We start from the raw sequence: 22,197 nt of genomic DNA, 5'->3' as shown, positions 1-22,197 counted from the left end.
CTTTTTTTCCCCCTATCCGTGGATCCAGCGCGGCCACCCATATAAATTTATGAAGGATCTGGGGATCCAAAAAACAATGTAAAAGAAAACACCCACTCACACACCAACATGGCCAAAGGTTGTGCACAGCGTCGGTTTGGGTGCATGCAGGAGGGTTGACTGCAGACCCTGCAGCCAACCCCGTTGCTGCAGACAACCCGCCACGCACGGCCAAAGCGGTGGTTATGTTAACGTGTGCATTAAAAAAAACATCGAAATTCACTGAAAAACCCAAAGGTTACAGGGACATTATAATTAGCTTGATGTTTTATGCATTTAAAACCATAGACGTTCCGCAGTTATAGTTATACTTATGGTTATACTTATCTGAAGAAACTATAACTTGTGCTGGAAAGTAACTTTACGCAATGAGTTATAATTTCTTAATATAAATATAACTGCTGAATTTCAATGCCTTATATGGTAAAATGTCAGTCCAACTATAACGTCCCTGTATCTTTTGGTTCTTTCAAAGAATGAGTGAATATATATATATATATCTCACAGTGGCACTGGGTAGTTATAGTGAGTGTTTCCTTAGGAAATTCATTTTTTGTGTTGATAATAACCTTTGATTATTCTCTGCAAAACTTGCCTAAAATATGCTCTTTTTTCCTAGGTTGTGCGTGGGAAGTTTCAGGGTGATCTGTCAAGTGGGGACCGAGAGAAAAGGAAGTCCCAAAAATAGTTCTCGTGCATTTGCCATAGGTTTCTTTAAGAAGGGCTACCGCAAAAACTGCTTAATGGAATTACACAAAATTTGTCAGGAAGCTAGATGTTGGTCCACAGAATGTGCTTTTTGTGATGTGATGTAAATCTGTTCAGTAGGTTTTGATAAATTAAGGTTTAAAAATATTTGCATATGTGGACGGTTGAGTCCATGATACATTTACAATAGCCTTTAAAGAGAATTTTGCTCAGAGTTTTTTTTCGCTGGGCCATCTCCCTCCCGCGGGAGTCCGACAACCGCAGGAGCGAGCACTCTGATTGGCTGCAAGCAACATGAGAGAAATGTTGCGGGCTGCCATTACAGGACTCGGGGACTTGGTGCACTGTACTAAACTTTAAAGAAAAAAAAAAAGACCTAATAGTGTAGGTTAGGGATACCCTGCCCTGCAAGCTCCATGGCGGGGGACCCAGAGGGACCTCCCCTGGAGCCGAAATGCAAAACAAATGCAGGTAATTTTGTCATGATCCCGATTACAGGGGAAAAAAAAAACCACAAAATGGTAGACCGGGACTGCATTCTTTAACTAAGGGGAGGTGGGGTGCAGCCCCTCCAAACCCCCCAGAGACCACATCCTACAGGGCCCAGTGACTTTTTAATAAGGGGAGGGCTAGCACGGCCCCCCTGCTCATGCAGTTTCCGGCCCCAGGGACCTCATTCCTAGGGGCTCAGTTAAATTACTACTGAGAGGGGGCACGAGGCCCCCCTCCCTGAGCTGTATTGTGCCCAGAGGATTCCCCAATCCTTTAAAAGCCCCTTGGCACCCCATTCCCTGGGGCCGGCTCACTTGCTGTGCCCTGTGGAGCCCACCCCCCGACACCGTGGTTTACCTGCCCGCACCAGCATGGGCAGAGAGACACGTTTGCTCATGTGTGGCAGCAGCATTTTCAAATTTCCCTCCAAACTGGAGAAAACTCAATCTGCTCCCAGCAGGTGTGAGTTAAAAAATGCTCCAGCTGGCTGGGAGTAAACTTGAGATCTGTTTCAGGAAACAGAACAACAGATTATTCCTGCCCGGAGGGAGCAGAATAGATAGCCTAGTTTCTAAAATATATATATAACTAGATTAGTCCCCCGGGGAGAGTGTCCCCATGGCCTTAAATAGGCTGGAAGCCCCTCACCATATACTATATGATGGCATCCGCCTTTTTATTTTTTTAAAGATATGGCCTCCGGAGAATGGGGTCCCCAAAGCCTATAAAGGCTCAAGGATCTACGCAAACTGCACCCCTGTCCTTTTATTTACATTTCGGCTCCAGAGGGATTGGGGTCCTGGGGCCTAATTAGGCTTGGGGAGTGTGCTGTGCACCTCCCTCCCTTCATCAGTTACTTGGACCCATTGGGAAGAGGTCCATCTATTTTTTTTTAATTAAATTTGGCCCGGAGGATGGGGTCCCTTTGATCCAAGAAGGCTTGGGGGGGGGGTGAGCAATGCCCCTCTCCCCTTTTAAACAAAAAAAGGCCCTGAGGAATGGGGTCCACGGTGCTTATTGGTTTGTTTCCTGGTGATGGGTTCCCCAGGCCTAATAAGGCTTGGGATGGGATATGCATGCCCCTCGGCCCCTTAGATTGTGCCCCAGAGGATTAGGTACCCAAGTCCCAAAAAGACTTGGGGAAGGGGTCCATGTGGCCCTCCCCCATTTTCTAGTATTTGGCCCGAGGGATGTGGTCCATGGGCCTATTGAGGCTTGGCGAGGTGGGCTGCCAGCCCCTCCCCTTAATATATAGATCTTTGGCCCCAGCGGATAGGGTCCTCAGAGCCCGAAGGGCAATCATACACTGTGCACACCAACAGCTGTGCGCGGTGTGGGGCTGGCAGCCTGCTGGGGGTTTGGCCACAGGGCCTGGAGGTTGGCCAAGCCCTGTGACCAACCCTCTAATGCGTCCAGCCAAAGGCTTGCAGTTTGGCTGGCTATTGAGAGTTGGAAGCGGGGCCTGGCTGCAAGACCAAAGGTTTGTTGCTTCCAGGTAGCTGCCTTCGGGGAGTTGGATGCAGGGCCTGGCTGTAAGCCATGCCTTGCAGCCAACACCATGGCACGCACAGCGAAAGGTTGTGCGCAGCATGGGTTTGGCTGCCTGTGGGGGTTTAAGTCACAGAGTCTGGCTGCAGGCTTAACTTATGGTATGTGATTAGCTTTACATATGGTAATTAAATATTACTTTACTTTACAAAAATACCCTGGAAGTTAATAGAGAAAACAAAGGTTAAGGTCACATTATCGTTATGTGACAATATTAGTGTTTTGAACTGAAATTCATTGGTTATAGTTAGCAGAAATAACTATAACTGGCGCCCTGCCATGCCCTGCTTATGACCTCACATATTACATCGCTCATGACATTTTCCATGACATAATTTATGACGTCACTGATGACATCTGAAATGACATAATTGATGGCATCACTGATGACATCTCTGATGGCATCAGCCAGTGAGTGTGTTAGTTTGTTTTATAGTTTGCACACTGGTGCGCAACTACCATATTACTTTTCTACATAATTTTTCTACAGCCTGTGTCCAGCTAATGGGTGTAAGTATTTACAAGACACCTACTTATAATGCACCACAGGTGTGTACAGGTATTGAACGTGTATAAATCTTTGAATTAAAGAGTAACTATGTGTCCAGATGACAGTTGACAATTTGTGTCTTATGTGCTGCACACGTTTTTTGGTTCAGCATAAAAGGTTTCCAACAGAGCAAAGATTCTGCGTAGTAGATACTAAGTATTGTAAGCAACCTTGAGTTATTCGACAGAATCCTCTTATCATGGTACTGGCAATTTTTGCATAACATAGAATACTGTGTACACCAGGTACTAACCCTTGTACATGGGCTTCTTTTGCTTCAGTAGATGGGTTATCTGTAAAGTTTTCACCACAGTATGAATGCTGAAGGTAGTCTGATCTTTAGCACCTTCAGGCATTTGTTATTTTAATTGAATAGTGTCTTTTTTGACAAGTATTGCATAGGGTACACTGTTCTTGGTAGATACTTTTTAATATTCTGCGGTGTATTTCTTATGAGAGTTCCACTGTCTGCCAACAATGTGGTACAGAGTAAACTCTGTCCATAGAGTTAACACTGTTTCCATTATTCACTTTTCTTCTCCTATCTTCATATCTCAATGTAAAAGCGGTGACTGTGAGGTGACTTTGATACAGGTAAAAGCTGTCTATAGTAGGGCATTAATTTTGGAACAGACGTTGAGGTACTTGGCTTTCTCTGTTGTATACATACTGACCACCATATGCAATGAGGGTTTCCCATACATCTGTGGTTGACTGTTAATTTGAACTAGGATACCCATGAAGAGTATGATATAAGGTCAATGTTACACATAACACATGCTTGATACACCTTAAGGCTCTCTATGTGTAATGACACTGGTAGTTCAAGCCTCCACAAGCAGACTGAATCTAAAATCATTCCCTACTACACTCCTGATAGGAAATACTTGTGCTTGGAAGCATTTGGGACGTGAGTCTTGCCCTGCACTCCTTAAATGCCAGTTGCCTCCTGTGACATTATTCGCCTGCTTTATAGGACACGGTGAGAGAGAACTTGTCCACAGTGCCTGAAGAATTTTGCACTTATCTGGGGAAGATCACTAATGATGGACAAGAAGCTGCGAAATATGTAATCTGTTCTGGAATGGACACCACCGGGTGGGTATGGCAGTCGGGACCAGTGTGGTATTTCAGTGCCACACCTTGGTAAGCTCCACAGGCTTTTTGAATGACGTCCAAGCATTGCTAATGGCAATGCCATTTGCATATGACATTACTTTGGAGGCAAAGGGGACTAGGTTTCTAGAGCACTATTAAGAGAGCAGAGCCACAGCAAGCTCCTTCAGCCTTTTGCCAACTGTGCAACAGTATGACTGGCAGTTTCACCCTTTCTGAGGAGCTTCCAACAGAAACAATGCCAAGACTCCTTGACAGTAGCAGAGCCCCTAATCCTTTTGAGGTCTGATTTGGGGGATCCAGCCAACACCACCCAGGCCTTCAGCGACAACACAATACTCAGTCCCATTCTGCAGCCGCTTCAAACTTCTTCAGCTTGCCATCAGCAGTACATGACCATCATGTTTCAGACAAACTAATGTTTTACCTCCATAGGGCGCAGAGCATCACATCAGAGATATGGGTGCTACAAATTGTTCAGGGTGTATATGCCCTACCTTTTCTGTCTACTCCACCACACATACCACCTACACCACAGCGATTTCAAGAACCATTTATTCATCCTACAGAGGGACGTTTGAGTTTCTTGAACAGGAAGGCCATTGAGTGGGTCAATACTAGTTGCTACTCCAGTATTTTCCTCATGCCCAAAAAGGATGGAGAACTGCATCCTATTTCAGATCTATGCTGTTTGAGATGTTTTCTTAAAAAAAAAAAATGAAAAAAGATAAGTTCAAGATGTTCAGTCTGGCCCATGCCCAATCTGCCTTCATTCTGGTAACTTGATGGTGGTGTGGGATTTGCAGGGTGCTTATTTTGACATTCTCATCCTGCAGTCCAAGGTGGGCCAGAAGCATTTCCATTTTTCTGTGCTCCCCTTCAGCCTCACAAGTGCCTCTCAGGTGTTCACGAAAATGATGGGTGTGGTCGCTGCACACCTTAGAAGCTTCGGAATACCAGTCTTTTCCTTACCTCAATAACTGGTTTCTGAAGGCATCGCCACCTCAGTTAGCTGTTGATCACCTGTAGACAACGGCAAACCTCCTCACATCTTTTGGGATTTTCGATCACACCTGACTCCCATTGCAGAGGTTCCCGTTCTTGGGGGTCAATCTAGGTATGGTGCCATTTTGAGACTTTCATCATCCTCAGTGAGTCCAGGACATGTAGGCTATGATCCCTATTTTCCAGTTGAGGGCCTGGGTCCCACCGAGAGTCGCTTCAATACTTTTTAGCTTCTTGACCTCCTGCATCCAGAACATTACCTTGCCAGGTGCGCACTGTGCAGTGGGATGTGAAGTTTTAGGGTGCTCATGACCAAGGGAACTTCTCAATTTCCATCCAGGGGTCAGAGAAGACAGCAAACGATCTGCATTTGTGGCAGCCAGTCTGTGATTGGACAGACTAGCAGCCACAACTGTTTCTCTCCCAAATCCACACAGAGCTGACGGTCATGCTGGACTGTGGAGGTCATCCTGTCTTCAGTGCACTTCCACCTCCATTAATTTGGTGGAGTTGTGGGTGATTCGCCTGGCACCTAGAGCCTTCTTCCTGTCCATCAAAAGGGACTGGTGAAGATCCTCAGATACAATACCACCACCAAAATTGTATTACAACAAACAGGGCAGAGTGGGGTTGTGAATACTGTGGCAGAAGGCTCTGTGTCTTTGGAGCTCTCTGTCTATACAGCTACAATACGCCACTTCTGCCTTAGGCTGTTACACCTTTCTTAGTCAGACAATCCATCACTCTTCTACTGTTCTGTGCTCCTCCTCATCCATTGAAAGAGGAAGAAAGGGTCCATCATTGGTTCCCAAAAGAGACTTGAGATTTTACATAGATCACACCAAGGGCTTTCTGGTGGACGATTAGGACTTTGTGTGATTCACAGGGGCAAAGCTGTGGAGAAGAGATTCATTCGAAGGTGAATAGTCTTCTGCACCAAAATCTCCTATGTTGTGGCAAATAAGTAGTCCTCAAATGGTGTTAGGCCTCATTCCACCAGGGCCAAGACTATTACCACTGAGTTGGCATACTGAATGTCTATTTTTATTATCTGTCATGCTTCAACATGGGCGTACGTTCACACGTTCATCAAGCATTAATGCCTCGATAGCCAGGTCAGGTAGGAGGCTCGCTTTGCCCTGAAGGACTATTTGGTTTGAGCCATCCAACAGGCCCACCAACTTGGGAGGTACTGCTTCTGTATCTATTCACACAGTGAGGCATCTGCAGTTCTAAGTATACATCAGAAGAAGTTGCTTGCCTTTAGTAACCCTCTTTCTTATAAACACTCTCACTACAGATTCCTCACTGACCCTCGCGTTTTTCTGTGGCAATAACTGTTTCCCCTATCCTTAAAAAGGTCTCAGTTTAGTGGTCTGTACACTGTTAAAGCTGGCTCATTAAGGGCACTGTGTCCAACAGCACAGCCAAAATTCAGGAAGAACTTGACATCAGCTTGCACGTGTGGTGGTTATATGCGTTTCAGGCAAAACTTCAGGGATGCAACAGAGTCAATAAGGAGCTGCATGATGTCATCTGGTGATGCATGAGGACATTTCTGAGAAAATTCTCCACATCCAGTGTGGTACCTAGAGAATATTCATAAGGTGAGAAGTCTGCAGTTGGAGGAGCCACCAGAAAGAACATTACTGAAGTTAAATAAATTGTTTTTTCACTTGCAATCCATTGATCAATTCCTGACTCCAGTAGGATGGTAACTAATTCACATGAAGAAATGGTCTACTTTTGACTCCTTCCCCCTTATAAATGAAGGTGGCAACTTAGGGGGAATAGAGGGGAATGGGGGACCAACATCCACTCTTACTAGTTTTTTTCCAAATGGATAACTTGGAGTCGCAAAGGTCAGTGCGCAATTCACAACTGATTATTGAGAATCCAGCCTTAAGACATCAGGCTCATAAATCCTTATTTAACATTTCCTACAACATGGAGATAGTAGCATGTTTAAGCTGAAAAATGTATAATCCACCATCGCAGATAAATTGGAAGTATAATAGGAAGTATAATAGTTGCTTATGGGGTGGTGCTCTGCAACGGGAGAAGATGATACAGATTATTACTGTTGGTGTCTGGCTGCCTCGGACCACTGTGCAGTCGTACAACACTGTCTTCTGGTATGATAAAAGTGACTTAGCTTAAACTATTGAAGCCTAGAACAATAAAACATCCCAATTAGGAGTTGATGCGCTACAACCAGCAGCTTTTAAAATGGTATACAGTGATGTACCTTTCTCATGTGTTGTCATATTAAAGCGGACGACATGCTAATACCTAAATAGTTTCATAATTCAGGATTTCCTCTAGAAAAAACTATCTTGTTTTTAACTAATATGCTCATAAAGTATATCATTATATCAAACATACGTTCAGCCCTGTTCTGTGAACATAAATGTCCCATATCTAGCCCACCCCTCATCAGTAGTCCCCTCACAGAAGAAAAAGATGTTCAAACAAAGGTTAAGTTTAAGTACTTTCTGCCTTTCAGCTGTAATGTCTGGTTCTTGATGGCAATATTAAAACCTACAAGAACAGATGGAGCCTCCAATGTTTACATAATTACAGGTTAGTCCTTACTTTGTGATGGGCCAACTGAGTGTAGCATTTGTTTATCTTTCCTGTAATATATGCAGATTTGATTTTTATATCCAAAGAAAAAGGGCACTAAAAGTATTGGGCAAAATCAAGTAAAAAATAAAAATTATTTAAGTGTATATAAATTAATTTGCCAGTACAGAAAACATTGGTTTAGAAAAAACACCCAAATGCATGCACACCCTGAGGTGAACCTAAGACACAGGAAGATTTTGAGGAATTTCTCTCAGTTTGTGTACGTTGTGTTGCTATGTTTAGACAAACAAGATCCAGTAGGCTCTCTCTGTGAAGGTGGCAGTTGATGTAGTTCTCGCTGGACCACATTGTTTTAGAGAGATCTGCATGAAATGGACAGTTTGCGATTCTTGGGCATAATGTCGTTCACCTATTTTATTCCATGTTAGGGAGTATATTTCATGGCATTTCGTGGAAATTCGCTGTCTCACACTACAGAATGAGAAGATATTTCACCCAGCCCTCTGCATAACAATCGAAATTCTGATGGCTCAGCCTACTTCAGAATGGGTGACAGCTAAGCAGGAACTTGTGGCCAATGGACATTAGATAATATCTGGCATTTTTACAAGGTGATGCTGCTTGGCTGTTAAGGTTTTCCTGAGCCTTGATTTAATTACTGAAGTTTTTATTTTAGTGTTTTATGATGATGAGCTGACTGACGCGGTATTCAAAACGCTGTACCGAATCACTCACAGCTTGAAAAATCCATGCACTATCTACTTATCAATAGAGAAGAGGTAGGTGCCACTTGCTTCTTGTGCAGGCTTCCTTACAAAACTGTCTTTTGCCAAATTCATCTCTATGTTGTCTCAGATTTTCATTATATTTTGCTTGCTGCAAGCGTTCATGTGGATACTATTAGTGAATAACTGTAATGTTGACACGTACATATATTGTCTTGGGGTAACTGAATTGGTTTGATGTTTCAATTTTAAAAGGACTACGTTACTGTAATATTCGATATGGGGTACGCAGTAGTAAACAACTTTCTGCAGGGTAAAGAACCCTATCACAGCATCTTGGTATATTTGGAGTTGGGGTAATTGGTAGCATTATTTCTCACAGTTTTAGTTGAGTATCCATACATAAAGAACCTGATGACGTAAAGAACTCTGAGAAATTATTTCTTAAGTTGCCTCATAGTCTTTTATGTCTGATGTGTGCCAGGCACACCACCAAACTCTGATGTCAAACTACATCTAGGTGTGGGGTCCTGCATCTGTCACTCACAGAATAGTTGTACATCGATCTGTCACCAGGTGTATTTGCTAGGTGGAATGTGATGTTGATAAGAAGGGAACGTGAGGTTCCACAGCAGGAACTCACACACGTGATTTCTGTCAGTGTCTTCCTGCCCAGGCCCCAGAGTGACTTATTATGCTGCGTGCCTTATCTGAAAGAGACTTCTATTCGCAGGCTGCTTACCTTAGAAAAATCCCCAGGAGTCTATCTGGATCCAGGTGTTTTTTGAGCAGTACCCTCATGCGGCAGTAGGTGGGAGTCATTCGGTTCCACACCAGAAAAGATGTTTGTGGTACCTATAAAGCCAACACTGTGGTGCGCTGACATCAGTTGTTTCCTTTTTATGCCAGATAGTGGTGATCCCATCAGAGCTTCCCTCAGTCATTTTTTGACTGGCTTTTTATGACTTTCCCAACTCTGTTTGAGGGTTTTTCTCTCCTGGTGTGAGGATGTCACCTAAGAAACCAGCTGGTTTCAAACCATGTTTTGCCTGTCACAGACCGATGTCTTTGACAGACTCCCACTTGGTGTGGTTATGGTGCTTGTAGCGGGATCATGACTCCGAGACCTGTGAGGACTGCCGTGCTGTGCACCCTAAGGTGCTGAGGCAGTGATCTATTATGTTCCTCACAACCCAGCATCGGACTGCCCCAACACCAACATCCCAGTTGCATGGAAGGTCCTAGTATCAGATGTGGAGCGGCACCCAGGAGTCATCTTCATATTTAGTAGGGGATGCTCCCTGGCGGCACCATCCTCATTGTCATTCCCGACTCTGATATGTAGACAGATGGGCTTCATCCGACACCAATCCCAGCTCTGACCGGGATCATGCTCTCCATATCTGAGTCAGTGGCTTTACTTTTGACAGTCCTGGAGAGGGAGGCGAATTGGAGGGGTCTGAGGACCCTTATGCGTACAAGCATCCCTTAGATGAGAATAAAGATAACTGGTATGAGGAACTGGCTGAGACCAGTGGGCTAGACCCCTCACCTGACACTGGTTTGATCTCTCCTCCTACTGTGGCTGCAGAGGAGGGAACATCTTTTGGTATGGTGGTGCATAGGGCGGCTGAGGTCTTTGACCTCAGCTACCCATAATGGCAGTTAAAACTAACTTTTTTTTTAACCTTTATTTTTCATTTTCATGTGAACCAATTATGCAGCGTCAGTCATACTAACCACAGTGTACAGCAGGCAAGTAAGGGAGCAATACCAACCAGAGATGCAATCGCCCCCATTCCCTGCCCAATGCGGAAACAACATCCGTACGGCAGGGTGGAACAGACACAGTTCTGTACCTCATCCAGAGAGCCTGCAGAGCAAAGATCTAATCATCTTTATAATCACTAGCATCCCTGTTCAGAGCAGGATTTTGGGCTGTTAACCTGTCTCCCAAATCACTCCATATAAGGATTTCTTCCCCCACCTAGTCATCCTTCCAACTGAGCTTCATGTGAATGACCTGCACTAGTATCCATTCCTTCACATCTCTGTCCCAGTGTGCTACCTCCGGAGCATGCTGACCATCCATGTTATAGTCACCCTATGCCTGGCAAGAACCAGTGCATCTGCAAGGATTTGTATGCCTTCTTACAACATTTTAGTCCTCCCTATATTCCACAGCAAACAAAACTGTGGCATGACTGTGGCCTGCACTGAAATAGTACTTGTGAGTTCATCCACCTCCCTGACCCAAAAGTCCTGCACTGTGATACACCCAGGCCAAATGAATGAAGTCACCCCCTGGGGACCCCCAACGGAGTCACCCATCAGACTGGGTCCGAGATATCCGTTGGAGGATCAGGAGTCACAGCTAGGTATAATGCAAAAAGTTGTAATGAATCAGCTTATTACAGGGAGTGCAGAATTATTAGGCAAATGAGTATTTTGACCACATCATCCTCTTTATGCATGTTGTCTTACTCCAAGCTGTATAGGCTCGAAAGCCTACTACCAATTAAGCATATTAGGTGATGTGCATCTCTGTAATGAGAAGGGGTGTGGTCTAATGACATCAACACCCTATATCAGGTGTGCATAATTATTAGGCAACTTCCTTTCCTTTGGCAAAATGGGTCAAAAGAAGGACTTGACAGGCTCAGAAAAGTCAAAAATAGTGAGATATCTTGCAGAGGGATGCAGCACTCTTAAAATTGCAAAGCTTCTGAAGCGTGATCATCGAACAATCAAGCGTTTCATTCAAAATAGTCAACAGGGTCGCAAGAAGCGTGTGGAAAAACCAAGGCGCAAAATAACTGCCCATGAACTGAGAAAAGTCAAGCGTGCAGCTGCCACGATGCCACTTGCCACCAGTTTGGCCATATTTCAGAGCTGCAACATCACTGGAGTGCCCAAAAGCACAAGGTGTGCAATACTCAGAGACATGGCCAAGGTAAGAAAGGCTGAAAGACGACCACCACTGAACAAGACACACAAGCTGAAACGTCAAGACTGGGCCAAGAAATATCTCAAGACTGATTTTTATAAGGTTTTATGGACTGATGAAATGAGAGTGAGTCTTGATGGGCCAGATGGATGGGCCCGTGGCTGGATTGGTAAAGGGCAGAGAGCTCCAGTCCGACTCAGACGCCAGCAAGGTGGAGGTGGAGTACTGGTTTGGGCTGGTATCATCAAAGATGAGCTTGTGGGGCCTTTTCGGGTTGAGGATGGAGTCAAGCTCAACTCCCAGTCCTACTGCCAGTTCCTGGAAGACACCTTCTTCAAGCAGTGGTACAGGAAGAAGTCTGCATCCTTCAAGAAAAACATGATTTTCATGCAGGACAATGCTCCATCACACGCATCCAAGTACTCCACAGCGTGGCTGGCAAGAAAGGGTATAAAAGAAGGAAATCTAATGACATGGCCTCCTTGTTCACCTGATCTGAACCCCATTGAGAACCTGTGGTCCATCATCAAATGTGAGATTTACAAGGAGGGAAAACAGTACACCTCTCTGAACAGTGTCTGGGAGGCTGTGGTTGCTGCTGCACGTAATGTTGATGGTGAACAGATCAAAACACTGACAGAATCCATGGATGGCAGGCTTTTGAGTGTCCTTGCAAAGAAAGGTGGCTATATTGGTCACTGATTTGTTTTTGTTTTGTTTTTGAATGTCAGAAATGTATATTTGTGAATGTTGAGATGTTATATTGGTTTCACTGGTAATAATAAATAATTGAAATGGGTATATATTTTTTTTTTGTTAAGTTGCCTAATAATTATGCACAGTAATAGTCACCTGCACACACAGATATCCCCCTAACATAGCTAAAACTAAAAACAAACTAAAAACTACTTCCAAAAATATTCAGCTTTGATATTAATGAGTTTTTTGGGTTCATTGAGAACATGGTTGTTGTTCAATAATAAAATTAATCCTCAAAAATACAACTTGCCTAATAATTCTGCACTCCCTGTAGAGCATTGCTAGAAACAGCCTTTCAAAGGGGACAGACATGGGCCCAGCTCACGTCTTCTTTGGGGGACCCCAGGTCCTCCTGCCAGGCTGCCTGGACCCTCAGTGTGTCTGGCAGCATCCGCCACCAATGCTTTGCATATCAGGGACATCCAGTGCCTTCCTGACCCACAGGACAGTAGGGTTCTTATGGTCCCCAGAATGTCTGATGTCACCATTGCTGGCGGAAAGGTTGTCCAGATCTGCCTGGCCAGCTCTGCCAGGCCGGCATAGTGGAGGAGGTCGCCAGGCCCCATTGCCAAATCCTCCTTGTGTCCTCAAACGAGATAAAGTGCTCGTAGGGGGAACGAGTCCCCCAATAGCTCACAGCCTCCATCTCCACTCCTGAAAGGACATATTTTCTGCCATCTGTCGGATCAGCGCCAGTATCCATACCAGCAGTTCCTGGTGAAAGGGGGTGCGCCGGAATGCAACGGTTACTAGCTTCTGCCATATACAAGCATCTCTCTAACCAAAAACAGCATACCTCCCAGGGCTCTGGAGCACTCCATTAATATCACGGGAGCTTCCCACCATCGACCTCCCCACCAGTATATGCTTCTCCCAGCTGTCTCCAGCCAGAGACCAGCATGCGGAATGTACACAGCATAGTGATAAAATTTGAGCCGCAGCAATATGCAGTCTGCCCTCTTCATACGCCACAACTGCGGATGATCAAAATGCATCTCAAGAGGGATATTAGACCCTCACTCCCATTGGGCTTCCCACTGAGTAAAGATATGAAACACAAAATCCACTAAATGAAACAAGCTTACAAAAAAGAGATCTGGTCAGCCAAAGCCAACTTCATAAATGGCTTATTAACTAACCCCCCCCCCCCCCCCACCCTCCAACAGGCTGGGCCATGAACAACTCAGAAGCCTCCAATACGCAGAGAACATAGTCTTGCTCAGCAAAACACCATTCCCCCTCTAGTGCTTGCTAGACCAATTATAGGGATATACTGATAACCTACAGTTGTGCTCTGCTTCTCAATTCCCCACAACAAAATGCATTCTAAATGTATTTAGCTGGTCGAGAGCACTGCCCTCGAATTGGTGAAAGCTTACAAGGCCACATAGACTACCACTCAAATTTCAAAATTCATCTTTCATCCCGACGAGCCGTAACAAACTACCTTCTGTTTGCAATTAAAACTCTACAGCAAAAGACACAAAGCACCTCGACAATCCATCTCCTCCAGGTTATTGGTGCAAAATTCATCCTTTCATTACCTTATGGCTTGGAAATGCTAATAGGGAAAGGACTGGGAACGTTCTACACACTACAGTCGATCCTCTTTTTGCAAGCCCAAATCAGGCTTGAGTTTGACCTGCACCACCTGGGCTCGATAAGGAATGGGGCCTTAGTCAGACTGTGCTGGAGGCTAAAATCAGCCGCAGCGAATTTGCACACACACCAGTGTTGGATGGAAATTTTTTAAAAAGCCCACAATAGGACTTCACTGCACTCGGTCATGCAACACTCCATCAAAGCTTTGCATTTAGAGTAGGCATGGCGTAGACTCATGGAAAATGCTGCTTTCAAACGGATCGCCAACAGCACAGCCAAGCTTTCTTTTTTCTTCCTCATATCATTTGGTCAGGGTGGCCAAGGCCACCCTACTCCATTTTCTGGCCCAAATAAGGGAGACAAGAATCCTGTCCAACCTTCTGACCACTCTAGGCCAGTGGTTTTCAAACTCTGTAATGCCGCCCCCCAGTGTGGAAACAAAAAATCAGGCCCGCTCAGAATTTTTTGTATTTATTCTATTAACTTGGCAATGTTTAAATATGTCTAGACTTATTTAAACATTGCAGTTGTTCTGTTACCTTTTTAAAAATGCAATAAACATTTTTCTACTTAAAACAAAGTACTATTATCTGCATAATCCTCCTTTTGGCAGGAGCCTGGAGCCCCCATGAGATCACTTGAGGCCCCCATAGGGGGGCCCGCCCCCCAGTTTGAAGCGAATAGAGAGAATTATGAATGGCGTACAAGCGACGTGGCAGGAGTACCATTTTTGAAATTGCTATTGTGCCCTCTAATGATAGCTGGAGTGTATTCCAGAAGGCAATTGATGCTCGCAGTGAGTCTGTCTCCCTCCTCATGTTAAGGCTCATCTGCTACACCCTGGAGAGCACAGCCATGGTCACCAAATAGCTGAAGTGATCCAGTGTAAACCGATGTCCCTCAGGCGCTCCACCGGGGTCCTCAACAACGCAGCAAGAGGAAACTACAGGGACTTACCATGTTTTATTCAAAGCCCCAAAAGGGCCCCAAAGTCATTCAATAGAGACAAAAGAATCTCAATGGAATCTTGGGGATGGGGTGTTTTTGGGACAGGGGGTGGGGTGGGGGGGGGGGGGCTAAGTTCAAACAGAACGTCGTCCGCATAAAGTGAAATAATATGACAAACATCCCCCAACTCTATGCCCCAGTCATGCAGGTCCTGCTGAGCCCACACCGCCAGGAGCTCCATGTGGAGTGCAAAGAGGAGTGGGGATAGGGGGCAACTCTGGTGCGTCGATGCGGTTTTTGTTGTAGACTGCGTAATGGTGTTAGCAGGGTTCGAACGCACCACCCTCTCCTTCCCTATAGCCTCTCAGGAGGACGACTGATGTTCAGCACTCTGCTTCTCTCCAGATCAAGAATGGACAGTCCGGAGCCAACAGTGCACCTCTGCCCAGCCCAGCATTCTGGCCCCCATACAACCAGAGATTGTCCTTCAACCAAGCCTCCCCAGTGGCGAAGACAAGCCACCTGCAGTCTCTGATTGTCAGTGGCGCCAAGTGCCCCTCACCCATACTACCAGCAGCCACCTGGGTGCCCCCAGCCCTGCCATCCAATGCCAATACCTGTAGGTCACCTCATGTGTTCGGCCAGGTCTCAGAAAGTTTCAGGCCATCCAAGCACCCACTACAGGCTCAGGGCCTTCTCCTCAGTCAGTCCCTACTGACCCGAGCTATCCACTGGCATCCCAGCTGGGGCCCTGGCCTTGCATCCTGCCGGTCTGGGCCTCCACTCTTCCCATGAGCATCTGCTCCACGTTACTCAGGGGCACCAATGAACTCTATTGCTGGTCCCAGCTCTCATAATCACCGTCTAGTAGCCTGGGGTTGCCTGTCCATTGTTCCCCTCTGCAGCGCTCATTCAAACATCCGGCCACGTGAGTACTGCACTCCTCCAGGATCCCTAGAAGGTTTGACACTGGACAAGTCCAGGGTATTCAGGCCAGGATACCAATGTTTCAGCCTCTATCCTGGATTTCGGTGAGAATGGCCCTGAGGTTTTTCGGCCTCCTGGCCTCTTGCATCCTGCTTGTTACTCATGCCCCTACATGCAGGCTCTGCAGTGGGACCTGAAGTCCCAGTGGGCATAGTATCAGGGAAATCTCACCAACATGGCCCAGATCATGGAGGGAACAGTGAAAGATCTGCAGTGATGGCTGACAAACCACATTTGGGTCAGTGGCAGACCCCTTTCCCTTCCCCCAATCAGAGCTGAATGTGCTGAGAGATGAGTCACTTCTAGGATGGGGCAGCCATTTGTGAGAGGTGGAGATCAGAGGTCTGTGGTGGAATCTCGTCTCCACATCAACCTGTTGGAGCTTTGAGCAATTCACTTGGCATCGAAAGCCTTTCTTCCTTTGATAAGGGGAAGGCTGGTGTAGGTGTTCACAGGCAACACCCCGCCATGTGCTGCTGCAACAAACAAGGCAGGTCGGGGTCATCAACCCATTGTCAAAATGCTCTGCTTCCCTGGACATAGCTGGAATTCCAGGGCATTTCCCTGTTGGTTTTACACCTGGCAGGCTCTTTCAACACCAGGACAGACAAACTCAGTCGAAGATGCTTTCACAAATGGCATCTCCATCTGGAGTTTGTGCAAGGACTCTTTCAGCAGTGGGGAGAGCCTTGGTTTGATCTGTTTGATACGGCCAAGAACGCGGAATATTAGCAGTTTTGTGAGCTGGAGTTTTTAAGGCAGCTTTTACTTGGAGGCACTTTTCGCAATGACCGACATAAGTTTTACGAAGCCAAGGTGATGTTGCGCAAACTGGGACTCCGATATGGCATACTCTACTGTGAATGCTGTGTGTGGACATAGATGGGGCCAGATTTTTCAACACTCCAACGAAAGCCCTGGCATTCTGTAAGCAACAAACATCGGCCCACACGTCCCCCAGACACGCTCCACCAGAATGTTCGCCTTCAGCCTCACAACTCCCGGCCACTATGGAACCCTTCCCATCGGACTAAGCAGCGTCACTACTATGTAAACAGACTGCAGGACTGAATGTATATCCAGAACTACCTATGTGCCCGTGCCACCTATTTCTGCTGTCGCTACAATAAAGTCACTTTTATAAGCTGGACTGCACGGGCCCATCTCTAATCTTATAGATGAGTGGATTATCCTCACTATCAGACCCCTCAGCCATGGTGTTGCGACCACCCAAACGTTTTATACCTTGGTTGTACTGGGCAGAATGTTTTACTGTACTTGGGCTTTTTTGGGATTCACTTGGCATAGTTCCTCCAGGTGTGGGTGGGGGTGTGGGGTTATGCTTTACATTGGGTTGTTTCTGTGTTATTGTTTCTTACCATCAATACATCACAATGCGTGTGTACCATATTTGATGCATTTTAGTACATTTGTGACAGTCATTCATGATGGTATACACCCATTTGCACAGTAACTTCCTGTCCTGGAACATCCGAGGCCTCAACAATCCTCGCAAAGGGAAGAAAGTTTTACAACATCTGCAGTGTCACAATGTAAATATTGCTTTCATGCAGGAAACACAATTAGCACCTAGGCCCTTTCACTGCTTTGCAACCCCATGGGGCACCCACAGTTTTTTTTCTAGCTACAATACTTATTCACAGGGGGGGGGGGGGTGCATATTGGTTTATAAAAACTTACCTTTTCAGCCTTGTGCCACTCATACTGACGAGGAGGGACAATATGTATTAGTAGCAAACCACTTAGCGTGTCACTGTTTGTTGCTGGCTAATCTATATGCCCCTAACTCTGATCGGTCATCTTCCAAGCGTTGCTGAGCCAGATTGGCCGCTGTTAGAATGGGGTCTCTAGCTGGCAGTCAGTTTTACACCCTGTCCAAGCAAGGACCCTCACTCTAGTCATCGGAAGGGGGATACCCAGCCCAGATAACCCCTTCCCACCCCCTTGGTAGCTTGACACGAGCAGTCAGGTTTATCCCAGAAGCAATGTGTAAAGCATTTGCACATAACACACAGTAACACTGTGAAAACACCACAAAAGGACACCACACCAGTTATAGAAAAATAGCCAATATTTATCTGTATAAAACAAGACCAAAACAAGAACAATCCAACATATAGTAATAAAGATATGAATTTTTCAAGAATTAACTTAAAAATACAGTTCCTTGAAGTTGATAGCTCTGCCTGGGGCTATCGCACGTCGTGAACAACAAATCCAACCGTTCAGGCCACCGTGGGGTTGCGGGCCAGCTACTGTGTCGGAAAGGCCCGCATACAGTACCTTGGAAATGTAGGGCATCGTGATCCACGCGATGAGATCAGGTCACTTGCAGGCAGCGGCTTGGTGACGGCGTCCTGAGGCATCAGTGAGGCCAATGCTGCAGTGTGAAGTAGGGCGGTGCAACGTGCAGTGTCTCCAGGTTGGGGTGCAGACAGCAGCAGCATTGTTGCTAAAGCGCTGTCGTCGGTAGACCCAAGGTGGCAGTTCGATGTGGGGCAGGCTCCGTGCGGCACCCACAGTTCTGGTGCAGGCAGGGGTGTCTGATGACCATGCTGGAGTTAATGGTGCGGGTGTCGATGGACGGGGGCTGTGGTACGGAACGGTGCATTGTGTACCTCACGAGCGGTATAATTCGTTCAAGGTGCATTCAGGGCCGTCGGTGTCAGCGTCCTCTGGGATACCAGAGCTACAGTGTGAGCAAGGTGATGCAGAGTGTGGGGCCCACAGGTCATGGTGCAAGTAGTGGCTCAGTGACGGCGTCGGGTGGCAGCGTTGGTGAGACCAGGGTTGTGGTGCAAAGTGAGACATGGCTCCCTTGGTCATTGTCAGGATCACAGTGCAGTCAGCGTCGTTGTTGACGGCGTTGTGGTGTTTTGTCTTCTGTTGCAGCACAAAACACACAGTTCCCAGTTATGTGGGCAGATGAAACTGAAATCTTGATATCCCTGAAACTTCCAACAGGATGCAAGCTCTACTTCAAGACTGTGGAGAAACTTCACTAGCAGGATGCACAGAAAAGTCCAGTGTTTGTCCTCTTTAAAGCAGCAGCAGCAACTGCAGGCCACCCCAGCAAACACACACAGCAAAGGGGCAGCACTCCTCCTCCAGCTCTTCCGCTTTTCCCCTTGGCAGAGGTTCCTCTTGATCCAGAAGTGTTCTAAAAGTCTGGGGTTTTGGGACCACTACTTATACTCGTTTCTGAGATTTCAAAACGAGATCCTGCCTTGCCCAGGCGTGGCCCCAGACACACTCTAGGGGGTTGGAGACTACATTGTATGAGGACAGGCACATCCCTTTTAGGTGCAGGTGTCACTCTTCCCTCCCTGCTCTGTTGCAGGAAGACTCATCAGGATATGCAGGACACACCTCGGCTCCCTTTGTGTCACTGTCTAGAAGGAATTCACAAACAGCCCAACTGTCAGTCTGACCCAGAAGGGGGTTCCAGAGGAAGAGAAGGATTAAGCAAGAAAATGCCCAATTTTAAAAGAGGCATTTTTAGACAGACAATCTAAAAAACAACTCAACCAAAAGAAATATTTCTAAATTGTGAGTTCAGAGACCCCAAACTTCCCACCGCTATCTGCTCCTAATGGGAATCTGCACTTAAAATATATTTAAAGGCAGTCCCTATGTTAACCTATGTAAAATATATTTAAAGGCAGTCCCTATGTTAACCTATGGGAGACATAGGCCTTGCAGTAGTGAAAACTGAATTTGGCAGGATTCCACTATCAGGACATGTAAAACACACCAGAACCCCTTCCACCTCTTAAATACACTGCACCCTGCCCATGGGGCTAGCTAGGGCCTACCTTAGGGGTGACATACATGTAGTAAAAAGGAAGGTTTGGGCCTGACAAGTGGGTACACTTGCCAGGTTGAAGTAGCAGTGCAACACTGCACACACAGACACTGCAGTGGCAGGTCTGAGATATGTTTACAGGGCTACTCATGTGGGTGGCACAATCAGTGCTGCAGGCCCAGTAGTAGTATTTGATGTACAGGCCCTGGGAACCTCTGGTGCACTTTACTAGGGAGGTGCCAGTAAATCAGATAAACCAATCACCTGTACAATTTACACAGGGAGCACTTTCGCTTTAGCACTGGTCAACAGTGGTAAAGTGCGCAGCGACAATAAACTAACCAAAACAAAATCCAGTACACCATAAAAACAGGAGGCCAGAAGGCAAAAAGACAGGGGAAGCACGCCTATGGATGCCAGGTCTAACAACCGTATTGACACGGAGGACATGATACTGGCAGGGGATTTCAACATGCTTCTCTATGTCTCGTTAGACACTACAGCCCAGAACGCTCCAGAGAAGCCTCGCTCTCCCCACATACTCCACACTTTGTGCGACATGTACCTCTTCTGAGACCCCTGGCGTCTATGGTATGCCACCGCTCCTGTCTGTACCTTTATTCAGTGCCTCACAACACATGGTCATGCCGTGGCTTCACAATATCATACACCTCCCACAGATGCTTTTTTTTACCATACGCCTGTGGTAATGGCCTTATGCATTTCTGTTGGGGGGGCGCCGAAGGCCAATGGCGATTCCCCAGCATGGCACTGCATGAGGAACTCTTCTGTAGAGAAATCCGTGATGCCATTCTTGAATATTTTGTACTTAATAAAGACTTTGTACGATCCCAGGCTACACTATGGGAAGCCTTCAGGGCATATATCAAGGGCATATGTTTGGCTAAGCACTCCGGAGTACTGCGTGACAGAGAAGCTTGTCCTGCGTCAAGGAGGCACTGGCAGACCTAGATCACACAGAGGTCCACCAATCCACTGGGGCTAACTCCCATTGCCAGGCTACTCTATTAGCAGAGTTCCGTGAGCTTGCAGAGCAAGAAACCCACTATGATGTGAAGTACGCTAGGGCATGCCGATATGACGAGGGATAGAGACCAGGACGATCACTTACCCACCCGCCTTACACTCCTCATGGACCAGATCATATCCCCAGCTCATTCGGGATTTGTCCCACACCGCTCCACCGCCCTTAATCTACCAACACTCTTTTCAGCCATTAATAGGATCTCCCCTACGGTCCCCACTGTGGTTGCGCTATTAGACACAAAGAAAGCCTTTGATTCCCTAGAATGTCCATTTTTACATGCTGTACTCAGCAAAATGGGCTTCCTGCGCTACTTTTCCTCCTTAATTGTATTACTGTACTCCCAACCAAAAGCCTGGGTTAAAAAAAATGGTACACTGTGTCGTCCCCCTTTGCAATCACCAGAATGATGCGGCAAGGCTGCCCCCTTTCACCCTTGCTGTTTATAGTGGCAATGTACCCACTGGTGTGACACCTGCAGGAAAAGCACCTACACAGAGACTTGCAATTTAAACCAGGCCCGCTACTTCTTTCTGTCTATGCAGATGACATTCTGCTATATACAACACCCATGTGAAAACCTGGGTCCGTTACTTCACGAGGAGGTTCTATTCGGATTGCTATCCAGTCTACAAGTCAAAAGGGCCAAATAAGAACTATTTCAGCTCGCAGTAGCCACCACCCGGGTCTGGCCTGGTGCAATGATACAGTCCGATATTTGAACATCTATATTCTTTTGAGCAAGGAACAGATGATACGCTTGAATTATGGCCCAGCAATTGACCACCTGAATACTCTGGTTGAGCACTGGATCTGCCTCCCATTATCCATAGCAGGAGGTATCACTATCATGAAAATAATAGTGCTCCCCATTTTCTGTACCTCTTCCATAGCAATCCTATTCCACTCACCAACGCATTTTTTGCAACTTTGCGAAGTATACTACTGCAAGTTATATGGGCGGGAAACAGCATCAGGTCGCTGGGACTCCTGGTGCTACCACATGAACGGGGAAGGTTCTGAGTTCCCAGTCTCCATCTATATTACCTAGTTGCATAGTGCCATTTTGCCCATTATTGGCACCATACTGATGTACAAATACCCTACTCCAGACCTCAAAAGTACTTTTTCTGCTCCACCGCCACTGAAAACATTACTGCCTTCAGACCCACAGGACATACAACCATTGGCCACCACTTGCTGGGCCTGGTGTAAACTCACTTGGATGCTGGAGGGGCCGGACTCTGTACACTCTGACACTTCCATTGGCTAGAAACCCCTGGCTCCCTATCACTAGGGTTTAAAAGTGGC

The 22,197-nt window shown here is 46.3% G+C and overlaps 1 protein-coding gene across 3 annotated transcripts in view; it reads left to right on the top strand.

Moving 5' to 3' along the window:
- METTL22 (methyltransferase 22, Kin17 lysine) overlaps positions 1-22,197 on the top strand; it is a 244,005-nt gene that overhangs the window by 179,684 nt on the left and 42,124 nt on the right. For all 3 annotated transcript variants that reach the window (XM_069210541.1, XM_069210540.1, XM_069210539.1), the window contains exon 9: positions 8,724-8,826. In XM_069210541.1, coding sequence (XP_069066642.1) covers positions 8,724-8,826 — 103 coding nt within the window. The remainder of the gene's footprint in view (positions 1-8,723; positions 8,827-22,197) is intronic.

The sequence above is a fragment of the Pleurodeles waltl genome, chromosome 10 (genome assembly GCF_031143425.1).
Source record: "Pleurodeles waltl isolate 20211129_DDA chromosome 10, aPleWal1.hap1.20221129, whole genome shotgun sequence".
Lineage (NCBI taxonomy): Eukaryota > Metazoa > Chordata > Amphibia > Caudata > Salamandridae > Pleurodeles > Pleurodeles waltl.
The sequence above is the reverse complement of the archived record's forward strand: the minus strand, read 5'-3'. Positions and strand labels throughout refer to the sequence as shown.